Below are 19304 nucleotides of genomic sequence, written 5' to 3'. Positions count from 1 at the left end.
ACAGACAGGTTTCCATGTAAGAGCGTTGTTCTCCACATCACCTCTGTCAGTAATGGTCTTCCTGAGAAGTGAGATCTAACAAATTATCGGGAGCTATAAACTTGATTTATGGATGTTCTGGAGGCGCACCGCTCATCCATGCGTCCCAGGACACCGTCCTATGGGAGGGAAGAGGCGGAGGAGGTGGAGTGCAGAGGGGGGGGAGTGATGGTGAGAGGGAGAAATTGAATGAGAGGGACAGAGCGAAACTGAGAGGAGCCACCACAACAAAACTTCTCCAACATTCAAGCAAGTGAAACTACAGACTGGCTTTTCTTCTTTCCTACCCGCATGGCTGCTTAGTTCCCTACAAACACAACTTCAGTATTTATTAAGTTTTGGCGGCGGCGGCGGCGGCACAGGGGGGTCCCCGCTTGGAAAGGATGGACCGTTTATTAAGGACCAGGGGGCGCACGAGAATATCGCTATTTGTGTTGATCCTACTTCATTTTACGACGACACAAGCTGGTAACGTATATAGTTGAACACCTGCAGTTAAATAATGATTTCCATTAGCTATAAATGCTAGAATAAGTTAAAAAAAAATGTCGATAGTCCAGTCAGTGGTGCATTTTGTAGATGATGCACTTCAACTTCATCAAGTTTCCATGACTTTTCTCAGACACAATCATTCATCACTTGGCCACTAGCCAACAAGCAGAGATTAGCACAAAAACATGATCTTAACTCTGTTTTTAAGGTTCACTCTGAATCGTGGATATCTCTGCTTTGATTCCGTGTAAATGTTTTGGTGATGCTGCTTCTTGCCCAACAGACAGAGTCGCTTCAGGCTGGGATTAAAACTATGAGTGAGCTCACCTTTCCGAACTGTGCAAATGATTTTCAATTATGTATAAGCGATATTTGTATATGCATAGGCTACAATTGCACAATGCGCACATTTTGATTGATTCAGCTTCTCTACCTTGCATTTTAATCGAACACATTTCCAATTTCAACGCGTCCTGCGTGCGTCAGGTGTGCTGTATGACTTGCATCGACCTCAAGAAATGTATGATGTCATGTTTGAGTTTGCTTGTGACCAGTGTCGGTTTACTGTGACAAGGTTTAACGTTGGCTTGAGAAAGAGGTGAATGGCTGAACACTGACCAAACTGAGTAGATTAAAATTCCTGTCATGGATCTGTTTAATGTGCCCTCTGCTCACATAGGTTTAAGTGAAGGCGCTTAGCACTAACACTCTCACTGCTATACTGTAGATATGTTTATTCTGGCACACTTGAATATTTTACACATCTTACTGCAGGCTACAACCTCAAGTCATATTTTAGATAGCTGTAAATTTAAGTGACCTAACCCCACTATGTCTAGTACTATCGAGTGGAGTGACTCATTTTTCAGTGATCCATCTGGAAGAATCTGGCGTGGTCTCTGTCTAACAGCTGTGTTGGTGTGTTTGTCACAGTGACCTAGAGTCCACATTTCCTGCACTTTCAAATTTGTTCGCCAAGTGCAGCAGTCATTTTAAGACTTCCTCATTTCCAAGATAGCCAGTAACAACCAGCTTGTGCATACATGCTGTATGCATTTTGGCCTACTGCTATCTGTCACCAACACAGGCCTTCATGCCCAGTGGCTGTGTCCTGAGTATCAACTGGCAACAGACTTTTTTTTGCAGGTACTGCGGTTTAGAGACGTCTTGGTGTAGTGACATGTCTCAACAGCAGGGGTTAATCCTGTGGTCACCAGAAGTGCATCATTTCCACTGGTGACTCTCCACATGCACCCACTTTATGGTTGGCAGGATTTGTTGGAATTCATGGGCTGAAATAACGAGACGGCAGGGGGAAGCGAGCCAACTGACATAATCACATTCAACTGACACAGTGGCTGTGGTCTGCACTGCTGTCTTATGAGTGCATGGACATATGACGGTGCTGATATGGCAGTCTTGTACATGCAGTTGATAATGCGTTTGTTCTCAAATGTTTGTGTACATGTGTCTGTGTGTACTACAGTGCAAGAATGTTTTCCCATATGCTTTCTGTGTGTGTTCAAGAGAGATGAGAAAGCACTTTGTAGTCATGTTTGCTGACAGGAAGTGAGACATTCTTGCACACGTCCATGGTTAGTTTCAATCAGGATCCTCTGTTCTTTTGCCTCAACACATCTTTGTTTGGCTTTTCTTTTCCTTCTTTTCTTTTGTTTCTGGTCCATTAGAAGTCTTGGAAACAGGATGGTTTGTTTTTATTTTATATGCCTTATCTCTTGATTTACATCATCTCCCTCCTCTTGCTTATGTCCTGTCTCATCCCTGACTGGTTGTATGACAGAGAGGAAATTGTGCGAACAGCCCCCTCACTGTGTCCTGTTTGATCCAGCCTCTTTGCCAATCCTGCATCAGACTCCCAAAAGAAGACAGCAGGCCTTGTTCCCCTTTGATCCAGTAACAAATTAGTGGCAAATGAAAACAAATGAAAAAGGCAGCTGAATTTAGCAGGGTAGAGAATAGGAAAAGGGAATTTTATGCCCATTGCAGCTGTAGTGTCTTCTACTGTTTGCATTACTCTAATGAACATTAACATCAAACATCAGAAGTGATACTGATGTCTGTCCCTAGTTACCGATGCTGTATGTGTATCAACTCAAACTGCTTCTCAGACATTTTGATGAGGCAGACTGTTTGGAGCTCCCCAAGTCTTTAATATGTAGAAATGATGCTTACACACTTTATGGTGCTGGACGGCAACCTATATTATTTAACACACATCTGGCTTCCAGAAACTCAGTAACCCCCTTCCCCTTAGGCTTCTATGTTTCTGATCACTAGATACTTCAGGCAGCTTTCCGTGGGACTAGTTGAAGATGCTTCCTGTAGAATTGCAATGAGCAGACATCAGAGGAGCTGACTTCTTTGCAGGGTCTCCTTACATGTCATCTGCTTCTTTATCCCAGTTTATGAGCCTCAGAGAAGTGTTATCATAGTTGTTCATAGTCATCACATGTACATCTTTGTAGAGGTCACAGAAGTATGCTTTCTTACAAAAGCCACCTGTATACTCTTGAAAACAATATGCTACCTTCTTTGATCTTCTCTGAACCTGCTAGTGTCCTCTAGTAGACACCATGTTGCTATCGTTTAAGCAATGATTTATGTAATGATATTGGTCTCGACGTTTTAGAGAGACCCACCACTTGTTGATGATTTCACTACTGACACATACTGTGTATGTGTGTAACATATAGTGCTATGCTAATAGCTGTCTCAATGTTATGATGTCCGAGCAACCGAGTGAAGGCTTGAGATTGGACCTTGAATGGGCTTGGTCATGTGTATGCATGCATGTTTGTATGTAGGTAAGCCTCTGTGCCTTAGGTTTGTGTGCTATGCATGCGCAATTGCATGAGGAATGTTGTGTGTATGTTTTTGTGTGTGTGTGTGTATATGTGGTAGTGTGTTATGTTACAGGACCAGACATTCTCACAAGCTATCCCCCCCTTACCTAGTTCTTTAAGGGAATTTAGTGATTAGAAATTGGGTCAGGCTAAGTTGAGGGCTAGTGTTAGGCATGCAGTGCAGATTATGGTAAGGGAATGGATTTTCTGTAGTCCAAGAACCTCCTCACAAGTATAGAAGTACAAATGTGTGTTTCTGTGTTTGCATGTAGTGTCTGCCAAGTTCAGGGCCTTGTGGGGCAGGTGTTTTCTCTAAGGGCCCATCAGCTTTTGGCCTTGTGGCCCATCAAGCTGTGAACAAACATGTGCAGAACAAACTGTAGAGATTGAAGAATGTGGTGCTGATGTGAATTGGAGGGAAATCTGTAACCAGATTCCACCAGAACAATTCAGCTTCAATACCAAAAGAGTAACTCACAGTGAGGCCATGCTACAGGACACTTTCACTGACCCATTTTAATCAACCCAAACATGCTAAACAATACTTCTGTTGGAGCCTTTCATGCAATCATTATTTTCACATTCAAGACTTTTGGTTATTTACCTATAATCTTAAATGTGTTTTATTTTTATATTTGATTAAATGATTTGTGTATTTTCTTCATGTTGTACAAAATGAGCAAAGAGAAATGGCAGAGGAAAACTGGCTTATTTATATGACTCAGTAAATGTAAATCAGTAATGCAAAAATCTCAAAGGTAAGACACAAACTGGTGTAAATCCATTATTAATGACAAGGAAATGTTAAGATTATAAGGTTGGCTGAGCTAAATATAGGGATTGCATTGGTGTAATTGACAGGAGCGTTTGATCTGATACATCATACATAATACAGTGAATACTGAGGCATGAGAGGTTCAGTAATTCATGTCTCGTTAATTAAATGTAGTCAGGAAAGGGTCAGTCGGAGGATCCAAAGCAGTGCTGTATATATTATGTAAATGCCACCAAAAATGGTCACACTGTCTGTACTGTATGTATAACACATACAGCTTTGTCCAATAGTATATATTCCTCCCAGATCACCTGAAGACTATGATGCCCAAATTAGAAGAATTGCATAAAATTGTTATATTTATAAAAACGAATAACTATCTTTATCACTGTCATCAATATATACCGTTTTTCAGGGTTGGGGATAAATCATCAATACCATGTCATTGTAAACAAACAAAAAAATAAATATTGCAAATAGATCCAGAACATTTCTTACTGGCCGTTGGACAGTATTTGTGTAGTTCAGCATAAAAACTTCACAACCCTTTTCTTGCAGAAGTGTTGCTGCAGTATTTCGAACATCGGTCATCACCTCTGTGTTCACATTTAATTAGTTTTCTTGTATCTCCCCATGTGTACATATTAGGCTACAGAACATAATCATATAAATATTAATGATGTGGTATTACAAACAATATAGTTGAGGCTGAATGCTGAAAAATGACTAAATATTTCATGTCAGGCATTTCCAGTCACTTTTTTTTATCATTGCTTTAATTGTTCCTCTAAATAATATTCATTACTTCACAACCCATAACCCCTCAGAGTATGTTAAAACCCATTCTCAGCAGTCTTCTGCACAACTGCTGATTTGACTTGCTGCAGTGATAACTGAAAGCAGACACAGCCATAGAGCACATTCAGTGGGATAAATATCTCTCCCTCTGAGTTTGCATTCTTCCAGGCAACAGATGCCTTTGTCTCTGTGTTAAATTTAGTTTTGTCACATTTGTGATACACTAGTACACAAGTAAAAGAGCACAGAGCATTTGCCAGGTGAACTGACAAAATTTGGCAAAGGCAGAGGTGGAAAGTGTTTTTTCTGTAGGTGTCATAATTGAGCTATAAACAGTGTGCAGGTGTAATTTGGTGTATTTAGCATATCAATCGTATTTATCACTTTAAATTTTAATTTGTTCAGAGTGTATCATCTCTCCTCACTTCTCTCCTCGTTCTTGTCCGTACACAGCAGTGACCCAGACGGGGGGTCACACCCACTGCTAATTAGATTAAGGGTATTCTTCACGGAGCCTGGAATAAACTGTGTCTGGATTTACTCAACCACTTCCACTGAATCTGTCACCATTTTCCTATTATTAATCACCATCTGTTTTACAGCTTGTGAAATTGATTCAAATTGTTCTCTCAACAGTAGTTTTCACGGAAAGTGGAATTTCAGTAGACAAAGATTTGAAATGGAAGAAGAGATCCATTTAAAAGGAATAAGACATTGTTTACAAATCTGTAAATGTCTGCTTGATGTACACATGTTCTGCACCTGGTCATGAACTGTCATGTAATTTATAATAAGATACAGATATGCGAAGTTTTTTCCTCCACTCATCTCAGGGTGTGGTCCAAAATACTATGGGAAATTCTCATTGCCCAGATTCATTTTGGCTTCATGTCTTGTTAAAATTCCCTAGTTCCCAGGCGCAATAGTTTTTGACAGTGTAGCATTGTGTGAGAGTGAGTGGTATTTTCAGGCTGAATTGGGAGTGTAGGTGGTGTGAGTCATGAAGAATGTCTTCAGAGACATTTACTTTAGAAACACAGAGAACACATTATGTTCATATATGACTGAAGTGGTGCTGAGTTGTATGACCGCAGGGCATGGAGAGGCTATTTCAGTTGTCACACAGACAGAGAAGATACACAGATGTAGAATGTTTGGTGGCATTTCCAGGGGATAGAGCTGGATCTGTGAGGTGGAGAGGGAGTTGCACTTTTCTGTCAGGAAGTGTGGAAAACGCTGTTGCTGGGCACAGTTTTTAACCCATAAAGAAAAGCACAAGAACAAGAAAAAATCTTACAAGTAGAACATGTGTGTCTTAATCTGCATTATTATGTGCCTGCTTATACATTACATACTGTTAAATATGTGTCAGTCACAACTGTCCTCCCAAAAAATGCAGGATGTCTGAAAAAAGATGGATGTTTCCCATGTACTCTGACCTTCTTCTGTGATTGGAAAACACTCTGAGTCACCAGTCCTTAGAGATTATATGATGCTATTTCAAACTTGTTGAGCCATCTTCAAATTGGAATAGCGTGCTGCTCAGGGCAGCTGGGTCACCACTAGGTAGCAAGTTCTATCATTAACAATATCCAAGTGTTCTTGAAATGTTGATATTCCGTAAGCTCTCTAAAGGAAACATAATTTGACAGGTGAGGTATGGATATGATATATTTTACCACAAAGCCTAATGAGATGCAAGCAAAGCCTGCTCAGGTATTCAGTGCTGCAGGACAGGTAGAATGGCTGCCAGAATTGGCGCAACTCAAGGTGATATAAATTAATCCAAAGCAGACAACAGATAACTTTGTTTTGTTGATTGCTGCATGGATCTGGACTTCATATGGCAGCTTTCCATTTGCCTGGGGTTTTCTTTTGATGCCAGATTCATGGGTGGAGGGATATTTCACAGAAAAATGTTTGTATTTTATTTGGGTCATTCCTTTCCAACTATTTTCAAGTCTTGCAGCAGCAGTTATCAGGGCATCCCTTTAAGTTTCTTCCCATGTCTTTCATATCAGCTTTCCAAACTTATCCATCATACGTTTATATTGCACAATTTGGGTATTTTATTCCATGCACATTTTAAGGACAGATCACTGTGAAAGCCAATACTTTTCTTTCTGAGAAATATCAGCTGCTTCTCTCAAATTTCTCCCTGTGGCATTGTTGTGAATTTCGACTTTGTTGTCTCAAGAGTGTGAGAGGTCAAGAGTCTCCTGTCATTGCTGGAACATGTTAAGAATTGAGCAACATTCATCCTTAAAGCTCAGTGTGCTTTAGACTGAAATATAATTAATATGGTTCATACAGGTGTAACGCCATATTATATTACTTAAAATTGAACAATTATGAAAAGACTGAAGCATTTGTTCTGAAAAGTTAATTGTGTTAGTTTGTTTGAAAGCCATTTTGTCAGGGGCTGTTTCGGATGAGCTGACAGAAATCCAAGAATCCAGTATAATGAGACCCATGATGCTTCAATTTAGAACACTATTCAGACTGTTAAAAACATCACTGCCCTCCTCCCTGTACATGAGTATGTATCACAGACAGAGACAGAAAAAGAAATAACTACATAGAAAGACACATAGATAGATAGACAGAGAGACAAACATATAGATAGATAAACACAAACTTCCACTTTTCTATCCCAAAGGACATTGATTTGCAGTCAGGAATCAAACAAAGCCACAACAGATCAACAAAGAGATCACCTGGGATCAGACAGAGAATAAGACTACTACTTAGTCCTCCTACAGTTAAATACAAATATTAAGGATTAGGACACAGACATTGTGTAAAGTGCAAAGTAAACTGTTATATTTGCAGATGCTTTTATATGTAATGAAGGATGAGGCTGTAGCTAAAGTAATAAAGGCTTGTGTTTGACTCTGACTTTAAAATAAATATCATTAAGTCAAGCTTGTTACACTAGTATACAACGGAGTATTAGGGCCACATGAGGAAAAATATTTTTTTCCCCCCACAACGAGATTAAACTCGACATGACGACTTTAGAGTCAGCGTGTCGACATTAAACTCGAAATGTCGAGAATAAAGTTGAAATATCATTCCGACTTTAATCTTAGCATGTCGACGTGTCGATATTAAAGTCGAAATTTCGACAATAAAGTCGGCATGTCATGTAGACTTTAATCTCGATATGTCGACTTTATTCTCGACAAAACTAGGAGAGAGCACGAGCGCTACTCAGATGCTGAATCAGGTCAGCCAGCCTCAGACGCAATCGGTTGGCCCACGAAAATGCCTTGTGTAGATGTACTTCAGAACCGGTTTTAGCAACAAAGAAATTTGCGCTCTTTTAGCGCAGACACACAATGTTATCATAAGTGTGAGAACGTTGAAAAGGTTGTGCAGAAAACTGTGTCTTTTCAGAAGGATAAACCATGCAAATTTGGAGGAAGTGGCTGCATTCTTGCAAACTGAGATAGCTGGAACCGGACAGATGCAAGGATATCGATGGTTACACCTGCGTGCAGTACAGAGGGGTTATATTGTCCAGAATAAAGTCGACATGTCGAGATTAAAATCGACATGTCATGCCAACTTTATTGTCGAAATTTAGACTTTAATCTCGACATGTTGATTTAAATGTCGATACGCTGAGTTTAAAGTCGGCATGATATTTCAACTTTATTCTCGACATTTCGAGTTTAATGTCGAAGTGCTGACTTTAAAATTGTCATGTCGAGTTTAATCTCGTCGCAGAATTTTTTTTTTTTTTCTCATGTGGCCCTAATACTCCGTCGTACTAGTAAGCTTAACCAGTATTGTAAAGCTTTTTTTTAATTTTAAGAAGCAGCTTCAATAAAATGTTCATGAATCTTTCTTAAAAGACACCACACCACAACCACCCCAGACCTTCTTACAAATTATGTTATGGTAGTGTCCAAAAATGTGTAATAGAAAAACAATGTTAGTGTTCTTATCCTCGAACTAAGTGTAGCTGTGACTTTTTAAAGTCAATGGATACATTATTCCTTGACATTTAGCTCTTGGTTCACTGTCATGATGGTTAGAGCAGATTTGAAAATCATCCTAAAAGACTGTGTGTGGGTGAACTTTTATTGGTGCCACTTGTAAAACAGCCTGGGGTTTCTGTTGTTAGAAACCAGCAACTTCTGTAATTATTTAATTCATGCAGCTCGTTTATTACTCTGTATAAATTCAAAATGTAAGCCCTGAGGTCTTACCTTTAGATTTGTTCCTAATATTTTCCATTGTTGGAGCCTGGCTGTAATTCACAGCTTAACCTATTTACAGCCCTGTTGCCATGCTTGGGGACTGAGAGGGTGAGCTCTCAAAGCTGCTTGGAATAAATGGCCTTGGCAAATAAATAATGCCATAAAATATAACATGGTGCTTTTCTGTAAGCAATGTCTGGGCAACGGTAAACTCTCTCCACATGTTTAATTAACGAGGAGAATAAAAGGTGAGCTCTGTATGAGCGGGGAGAGCTACAGGAGGCAATTTAGGTTTAGGATCCTCATTTCAGATGCCTGGAATGCTAAGTGCTGAGTTGTCCCGTACAGGCTCTTTATAGCAGCTGGGGGGAGACTGGCTGCACAGAAAGCTCTGATCCTACCTAATGCGCAGGGCAGCACTTTATCAGCAGAACATCTCATAACATGAGCAGTGGACTGCAAATAAAGCACAGGCTCATTGTAATGGGAGAAACCCACCACTGGGAGAAACCTCATATCTATAGTTGCTGTCCTAATTGCATATTAATACTGTATATATTTACTCAATAACTTTAAAAAAAAAACATTTTAACAATTGATGAGATCATTTTTACTATTAATAATAGTATTATTCTCATTTTATTACGATAGTATCTCAGCAATCTTTTTTCCATATATTTCCAAGCGTAGTAGGGAGAATGCTTGCAGTGCTTATCTATGGCAGTTAAGTGTTCAAATTGTGATAAATGCGATGCGGACATATTGTTCCCTGCTGGGTGCAGGGTAAGTTGTGTGCAGGTGTCAGCTGTCAGGTGTGCTGCAGTAGGATTATGGGTTAGGCTCTGTTCCACCCCTGTCCTATAATAACAACCACAGAAGCCTGGCCACCTGCCGCCACATCTCAGAGGAGCCTGTCTCTTCCGACTCCTAGGAAGCAGGAAGCCTCCACACTTTTAAGACCACCTTCCAGCCACACTAAACCCTGCTCTTCAGCTTGGTAACAACCAGCACTTAACTGAGCCAGACACCAAAGGGCTGTGACAGTGGCAGAATGTAACTGTGAGACTGACATGACTATAAGCATGCTGCCGCCATCTGCCACAAGCTCCACCTTGTGTTTTGAAACAATACCTTGCTTAATAAGGCAGAGTTAGAGAGTCTGTGATCATGAAATGAACAAATAAAAGGCAATATTTCTTTTATCTATAACTACATGCAGGTGATTCATTTTATCTTTCTTCTCATTCCCAGCTGATCCCATTGATGTTCTGCGAGTGCTGGAGCTGTCAGAGAACATGGAGGGGGTGTCCCTGGAGGCTGGTCTCTGCACCAGCAGGAAGGGGATGGAGGAAACAGACCTGGCCTACAGGATAGACAAAAAGATCCAGCTCAGTGCTCCTACCAAACAGCTTTTTCCTGGTAGTGGACTTTTTTTCCTACTAGACCATATACAGTGTAGCCTCCAGTGCTACCCAGCAATGAAATACTTGTTGATGTCTGAAAAGCACACAAACATGTCACTTCAGTAAAGGATTCTTCTTTCACTAAAACCTTAAGAAATCTTACTTTGAACTCTCTTTACGCCTCCTTGTGGGTGCTCACTGCTTTCCCGGGCAATATTTTTCATCATTATTATCTTTACTCAGGTCTCACTGGCAGCAGGGGGTGCCTGAATGTTATAAAAATGTTTGCTCCCCGCTGTGCTACGACTTAACATCATCTCTCCTCTCCTCTGCTCTCCTCTAATCTCTTCTCCTCTCCTCTCCTCTCTTCCAGATTTCAAATTTCCCGTGAATTTCTCCCTGATGGCTACTGTGCGAGCTAAAAAGGGCTCCCAGTCCTTCCTGCTCTCTGTGTATGATGACCAGGGGGTGCAGCAACTTGGGCTCGAAGTGGGCCGCTCACCCGTCTTCTTGTATGAGGACCAGCATGGGCAACCCACACCAGACATGTACCCTATCTTCAAGAAGATCAACCTGGCTGATGGAAAGTGGGTAGACTGGGGGCCTGCAATTTGTCATTAGACTATATATCAATGAAATATCTGCCCTTGTGTTGATTTGGCAGCACACTATATCTGATATGTGTTTAACAGATCAGATTCACCAGCACTGTGTAATTTATATAAACTGTGGATGTATAATTTTTCCCAAGCCTTGAAATCTGAGGAAGGTCTCACATTTCTGCAGTCTGATTCATCTGCTCTCTGCTTGACCTTGATTGACCTCAAAGGGAAAAATTCTTGACTAGCGCTTGCTGCAATTATTTGGCCTGATCAAAAGAGTTTAAGAAATCAATCCTTCACAAGCTCAAAGGCACCAAATACATTTTCAGAAGACCTAAGGTTGGCCTGTCACTTAATTCTTTCTCTCTTTGCTCTTTCAGATGGCATAGGATAGCCTACAGTGTGCAGGACAAGTCTGTGACTCTCTACTTGGACTGTCAGAAGGCAGAGACTCTGGATCTGCTGCGACGGGACAACGCTGTAGTCAGCACAGAGGGTGTCACTGTGTTCGGGACGCGGCTACTGGATGAAGATGTATTTCAGGTAAGATATTTTCAAAATGTTGGAAATTCTGGAAACTGATTATAATTTTAGTTGTCCTGTTTCTAAAATCCAAATTTTTATAAATCCAAAGTTTTAATGTATTTTTGTCAACATTTCAACAGGTCTGGTTAGGCATTGCTAAAAAGAACTCATTTGAATGCATCAGTTGATTGCCAGCAAGCATGCCTTTTGTGCACTTATCTATTGAGGTCGACATAGGAGGTAAATGAAGTGAACTCTGTGCTATTAAATATGTATGTGAAACCATGGGAGACTATTTTACTGGGGAAATAGACAATGCCTATTGGCTGAATCATGTGACAACGCGCTGCAGGGGGATGTCCTTTGTGATCCTTTCATGTCTCTGTTTCTCAGCCTCTATCTCACAATTGCTTTTTTTTTCTTAAAAAAAAAAAAAATAATGCTCCTTATCTCAGCATTTCTATTGCAAGTGAAGTGATAAGTATCTGGACAGTCTGTTGATCAGATTATGTAACATCTTCAACTCTGCTGCAACAATGGCTCTGAATTACTCATATCCACTTTATATCCACCAAGATCTAAAACATCAAATGCTTAATTTTGGAGAAAAGAGAAAAAGGTACAAGAAAAGGAGATCTTGGATTTGAATAGTTCCCTTCATATCTTGAAAACATTTCCCTGCACATAATACAGATCTACACAATATGATACAGTATACAACTGTGTCAGTGAAATTGTGGAATAAGCAGATTATAAATGTATTTGATACTTGGAATCTTTTTGCCACTAACTTCAAAGCTACTTAAGACAAGATTTAAAAGGAAATTCGTGGTTCAAGAGGCTATAGGTTGACTGAGGTCTCCTGTCAATCAAGTGCTGCAGGAACAAAGCATTACAGGGCAAAATAAGTGTTTTGAAGGGTGTGGGGAAGAAGGGATGTGCTGTTCAGACATGCCCAGCCTCATCATTTCCGTTGCAAAGCCAAGAAATGACACATTCTCTTTGCTTTTTGGATTCGTCAGTGTAGATCACTTGGCTATGGATGTGCTGATCTGACTCAGAATGACCATTTGTGCATTAACAAACCCGCTTGACTACAAATGTGTGTAGTTTGGTGATATCCTGTGATGGTCAGGACTCATCCTCTTGAAGGAGAAATACAGCTCCCTTTGGCTACAAATATTGGGGTTTTATGTGGATGATTTGTTGATTTGATCCTTTTTGAAGGATCTTTGGTTTTGAAAATGTGTCCAAAGCTGTATCTATATTCAGGGAAAAAATGGAAGAGCAAAAGATTCAAACTAAATACTGGGAGTGGCTCCAGTTCTGGGTTTTTTTCAGTGCAGTAACCTTTATTGTCATTCTCTCTGTGCATCCCATGACAATATGCAACCACTGCTCCATTATCATTCCCAATGAGGCTCCCCCATAAGTCTCTAAGTGCACCCTTCCCCTGCCATATCCTCTGGGCTTTGCGTCTGTTGAGCAATTAAGCAAGAAAGACAAAGAAAGATAGACAGAGGTATGAGGTATATTCAAGTTCAGAAATATGGCCATCTCCCAAACCCCTTCTCCCTTGGTGTCCCAAGAATAGCTCACAGTCTGTAAGAGGGAACATACGTAGTTAAGTACAGAGGGATATTTGTTATCACTCCCCATTGGCCTAATAGACAGAAACCACAACCTTCTCCACTTTCACCATAAGAAACCAGATGCCCTTGGTGCCTACAAGTGGACACCTACGGCCTTTGGGTTTTGCTTATGTAGTCAATAACTACCTTCTTAACCTTGTCGACTCAGTAACTTTACATTCCCTATGCCCTAACTTAACCTCAGTTACCCCTCCCATGCTGTAAGTTATTTCCCCTAAACTTCCCTCAGAGGCACTGACAGGCGTTCCAGTTTTAAAAGTACTTTATATCCCACTTCAGTGTGTCTCCTTCTGGGCTCTGTAAATTTCCCTATTTCAGAAGCAATCTAGACTATTTAATTATTTGGCCTTACTCCAAAAATACTCTGATGCATTATTTATCATCCTATATGAAGAGTTATGATGATGTGGTGTGTGTGGTGATGACTAATACCCTTTATCTGTTGATCAGATCCTTCCTATAGTCCAATTCATGCACTTTCTGTGGCCATGTGTCTGAAACTTTTCATTTAATTCAATATAGAAAATAAGCCTTGATATTTTGTTTTCTGTTTACAAAGTGAAAAAGAAAACCTCAAATGAGTGAAATGATTTCTTCTGTTTGAGATTTTTGATACATGTGATAGTAAAATTAAACTTTAGGGTGTGCATTCAACTACTCAAAGTCATATGTATGTATGTCTTGCTCTGCATATTTTAGCATCAGTGTTCTATACCCCGGGTGAGGCTGGTGCCAGGGGAAGAGAGATTAAACAGGCTGACCTCTGGGCCTCTGTTCCCAGGCCCTGGTTCTCGGGGAGGAGGCCAGTGTTCCGGCCCAGTTCTCCCAGCGTGGGAGCTCAGTGTGGGAGCATGGGGACCATGGTCAGCCACTAATGTCTCTATTGCTTCCAGATTGCCTGCAAATGACTTCAGAAGTTTGGTGTTCAAACTCAACACTCTGCTTGCATTTGCAGTAAAGCAAACATCAGACTGTCCACAAGTTGGGTTGTGCTCCTTCTTGGCCGCTGTGTACCCTGTGTATGTGCCTCTAACATGCTGACTGCTTAGATAAGATCCAACTCAACGTTTATTTGTTAGGAAATTCAGATCCTTTCCATCTTGATTAGGGCTGGAAACATGAAATGTTTTAGGCTTGCTGTAATAGGCATGTTGAAACTATGACCTGTCAAGCATATCATTAAAGGCTAGCTTCATTCGAAAGCTTAGCAACACCATTCAAGTACATGAAATCGTTCACGGTCTGTTTAAGTCATAGCTTACCCTGATAATGTCTTTTATCAGATGGTGGTCAGATGTTTTTGGTTAGTTGTGAGCATCTGTTGCACTTTAAGCAAATGAGGGGCATCAACATGTTGTTTCATGACAGTAAGCTTGTTTGTTACAAACTTTTGGTTGCTCATTCACCCACACATGATTGTGACTCACCCATGGACACATGTTATTGTTTTAGAGAGTGAGATCTGATTAAATCAGTGCAAATGAGTGGACTGCGCCTCATATAAAATCTAGTTAGTTGAGATTTGGTGAAACAGTATGACTGTTGGCGAGCTGGCACCTTATTGCAGACAGCAGGGGAAAGCAAAGAGGTCACTCTGAAACACTAATGAACTTTTGCCAACGGAGCCATGTGTGACCTCATGCAGGATGCTTGCGAGCCATCAGAAATGTGTGGATTCAGCTGAGGTGTTCTCCTTTTCACTATGTTCTCACATGTCCTCTTTAGATGTTCTTTCCCCGTACTAAACGGGAAACGGTAGGGTACACATGAATTTGGGCAACACTTTACTCACTGTGTGTTTCTAGAGGAGCGAAACCCTGCTAGGCAAGAAAAATAGGAACACTTCTCTGTGAAAGTGTTGCCTTTGATCTCAAATTGAGATTGGATTAGATTGGATTAGCTCCTTGTTGCCTTTCTCTCTCACCTTAGAGAGAGAGAGAGAGAGTGCAATAACTTCCTTTGCTTGACACTGGCTTTTGGCCAGCTTTTGGAAGAAAAAAGGATAAGTGGATAACCTTTCTTGTTTGATGTATTAAAGCACAAATGACTACTTCAACAGTAGGTTTACAGTTTTGTGTATGGTGATCCAGACTCAGGGTTCACATGGACATGCATTGCTGATAAGGTATGATTTAAGCTCTATTAGAAGATATAGGAGCTGATGACAGGTAACAGAGAGGCAATATGTTTTGATTTATTTCACCTCTGGCTGCTAAATCCTAATTAAAGAGATTACAATGGGTCTATAATTACCACAACATCAAGCAGTTAATCTGACTTAATTTATCACAAATGGCTGCCTGGCTGTCCCTGGATAACATTTCACCCAGCAATATGTTTGCAATGGCCTGTCAGTTACATAGATTTGTATCGCTAATGCAATCTAAACCTTGTCAAACACTCTGCCATGGGGCTGCCTGCATGTTGTTCATGCTGAATTACTTTCTGACTTGTGCCTCAGAAAGATTCTGCCTGCAGCTCAGTTGTTTTTACTATCAATCTTTTGGATATACATATATTTTGTTTTGCATTTTGAACCTATGAAATATTTTTTTTTAGATGACAAATGCCCATCAAAATGCGCAAAAATTGCGCACAAATTTGCGCAAAAATGGTTGCGTTAGTATTGTTGTCTTAACCTTTAATATTCATATGTTAATTGTATTTAAAGAGACAATCATTTTTAAAGTATTGTGTTTGGTATTTTATCTTGATGACTCAATTAATTGAATGATTTCAGCTCTCTGAAAAGCATTATGTAATTATATGAGGTTCATGTGGACAGAATGATGTTGAGTATAAGGCCATTAAATCCACCAGAGGCTCTAGGCTTAGTGCTGCGGGGTCCAGTAGGCTGTCTCTGTGCATGTTTGTATATACACACTGGCTACGCCTCCAGGGCGGGATGGGAAGTGAAAGGTCCTGACAGGGGTGGTGAGAGAGAGCTATTTGACTGTTTTGTGTACATAATCAAGCCCCTCCTGGAGTTATGAGAAGCAAAACTCAGTAGCAGTTTTAGTGGTAGTTTGATTACACAACCATATTTACCTTTGCATTACATTTAGGTTTGAAGCCAGTTATGTTGTGCTCATCATGTTTGTGGTGTTGTGGTATATTGTTACAGGTTGATTCTTGGGATAATTGCAAAATATCTTTAATGTGCAGTAGCAGCTACTGTGTGCTTCTGTCAATGCTCCATTGTGATGATTCTGCTTCTCCTGTATGCCAATCCTTATCACATTACACTTATTTACCTTTCTGTCTGCTTTCTCCTTTATCTCAGGGGGATATTCAACAGCTACTGATTCATGAGGACCCCGAGGCTGCTGCTGACTACTGTGTAAACTACATACCAGACTGTGACTCTACTTTGCCCTACAAGAGCCAAGCCCTGACCCTGCAAGAGGTCAGTACTGCCACCAACAGGAGGCAATGCCTACTTGAAAAACCTATACAAATTGCAGAGCCATGACCTTTTATTGGAACACAAAGGATAGGATATATTTATTCTTTATAGTTTAATTGTGTTTTTCACATTTCCTTATTAGAAGTCATGTGTTTTATGTTAAGTTTAAGGAAAATGAGAAGTTTCTACCTCTGGCACTCACATTGAAACAGTATTGCTTCCTTCTGGCTGCTAAGGTGGGCTTGCAGAGACCTTGGTTTCGCAGCCAACCAGTAAAAGGAGAACCAGCATGGCTATATGTCCCAAAGACTCTCTATCATATGATTGACAAGCAGACCACAACCCCAGCCAAGACGTTTGAGGAGTATAGTGCAAACGAACTGAGTGTTTGAGTGTTGAAAAAAGAGCCATAAGAGATAACGACAGAGTAGGCCATCAGTCAAAGTAGATGTGTCGTCTTTCAAATGCAGTCAGCAGCGGAGGATTTTTTCCTGTAGGTCAGGTGTTCATCTGGCAAGACACACACACAGACTCAGAAACCTATAATTTATATGAGATATAATAGCTCTTCCCCTCCTCAAGGCTTGCAAAAAACCCCCCAAAAAATCCAATCAATCATGGATATGAATTACTGTATGTCTTTAGGGGCGTGTGAAAGATAGAGATAAGAGGCAGAGGAAGAGAGACTGAGAAGAGCAATTGTGTGTGGCTGGGTTTCAAGGAATGTCTGTTAGTTTATGTGTATGTCACATGCACACTTATCTGAGTTCACATGTGCCTGCACTCAACTCTGCACCCAGCATCGATAATGCTCCAGGGATGGTTCAATAATCGTAGTGTGAGGCCATCCAGTAGGCTTTTATGGAGCTACAGCTGATGATGAGCAATGAGCTCTGAATCCAGAATATGTCAACATCTGTCAGCCCACTGACCCATTTTCCATCGTATTTCCCTTGAAAAATAACCTTGTTTACAAGTGGATCTAAATCACGTCACTGATGTCTTTCACAGCATTGTTTTTAGGCAGGGGCCATTTATGTCACTGTCATGCAATGGATATCAGTCTTGTGGATGACACAACCCATATTTGTTCACTTGCCAAAGCACACTAAGAATTAGCACTTCTGTGGAATCATATACAGGGTGACCTCTGACCACACAAGCAAATACAATATTTCTTCTTCTTTGCCTAAGAGGAAACCGCAGTAACTGTATGTTTGTTCCTTCCAATTTCATGTTTGCTTTAGGTTTTTACCAGCTCAGTGGGAATCACAGTAGGTGTCTGACCCTAAAAGGGTGTGGCAGGCCTGCATGCCTCCTGTCACATTCTTGTTCCTGGCTATTTCCTATATTGTGTTTTTATTCACAGCAGTGTTTGTTTTTGTCTCCATCTTCCACCTGTGCCTTCATATTGCATTCCCCTTCTTCATAAAAAGAGGTCTGATGCCTTGATGCAGAGTGACCAGCCGGAAGAACCAAAAGAGCCATCCAAAGAGGACAGGAAAGGCAAAAAGAACAAAAAGAAGAGGGACAAGGGCTCTAAGGGCAAAGGCAGACGCAAAGGCAAGGGCAAGAAGAAGGGATCCCGAAAGAAAAAACATGAAGAGGAGGGTCTTGAGTATGGCTTTCTCAGAGTGTCCACAACCCTGCCTGAGTATCTATCCCAAGAACCTTTTCAGCCCACTGAGTTGCCAGACTTAAAGAGCCCCCTAGAAACTGTCATTCCCACTGAAGTCTTCGACAAGACCCTCATGGAGATGCCCACACACGAACCTGACTCCACAACTGAGGCCCCCACTGTGGTACCCATTGCATTGCCTGAATCAAGGGTCACTGAGGAGGTAGACAAGTTAACATGTAGATGTCCCCCAACCCCACCTCATCCTTTAATTTGCAGCTCTAACTGATCACTCCCTTAATACCTTCTAACCATAAAGAGCACCTTTTCCCTCTCAAGTTGTTTATCACTACCACGAGCACTAATCATCACCATCCCCTAATCATCACCCCTTCCTACCAGAAAACATGGAGAATGCATCTTAAACGAGAAATCAATCTCTACTGACCTCACTACTGAATGTGCATTCTGCCTGTGTTTTTTTGTTTGTTTGTTTGTTTGTTTGTTTGTAAAACATGCAGTACCATGCACACCATGCTTCATAGTATGCATGGTACATAGAGTACATTTTCCTAAATGCAAATGTAAAGAATACATATTGGGTTTACAGTTCATTCAGGGTAAATATTGTGCTCTGAGACCATCTAATCCTTTAAATCATACTGCATATACTAATATAAATATGCCATAACAACTGTAAATCTAATCAACTTTTAACTTTCCACAGTAACAAACAAAGGATGTTTCTGTATGTCTCCTTCATGTTTATTATTTGCTCATTTGCCAAGTAAACTAATTTTTCATGCTCTTGCTGTTTCAGTCTGTGCCATGCTGCCACATGAATCTGATGTAGTCCATCAGCTAATTGCACTCTAGAATTGTAATTAACTGCACACCTGTCAACCTATGTCCTGGATAACCA

General features: G+C 40.6%; 1 protein-coding gene across 1 annotated transcript in view; it reads left to right on the top strand.

Moving 5' to 3' along the window:
- The first annotated feature begins 283 nt into the window (after positions 1-283).
- col5a3a (collagen, type V, alpha 3a) overlaps positions 284-19304 on the top strand; it is a 48704-nt gene continuing 29683 nt past the window's right edge. The window contains exons 1-6 of the mRNA XM_062438878.1: positions 284-507; positions 10428-10595; positions 10953-11166; positions 11562-11724; positions 16642-16764; positions 18201-18605. Of these exons, the coding sequence (XP_062294862.1) occupies positions 423-507; positions 10428-10595; positions 10953-11166; positions 11562-11724; positions 16642-16764; positions 18201-18605 (1158 nt within the window). The 5' untranslated portion in view covers positions 284-422. The remainder of the gene's footprint in view (positions 508-10427; positions 10596-10952; positions 11167-11561; positions 11725-16641; positions 16765-18200; positions 18606-19304) is intronic.

The sequence above is a fragment of the Scomber scombrus genome, chromosome 18, assembly GCF_963691925.1.
Source record: "Scomber scombrus chromosome 18, fScoSco1.1, whole genome shotgun sequence".
Taxonomy (NCBI): domain Eukaryota; kingdom Metazoa; phylum Chordata; class Actinopteri; order Scombriformes; family Scombridae; genus Scomber; species Scomber scombrus.
This window is presented reverse-complemented; position numbering and strand designations above follow the sequence as displayed.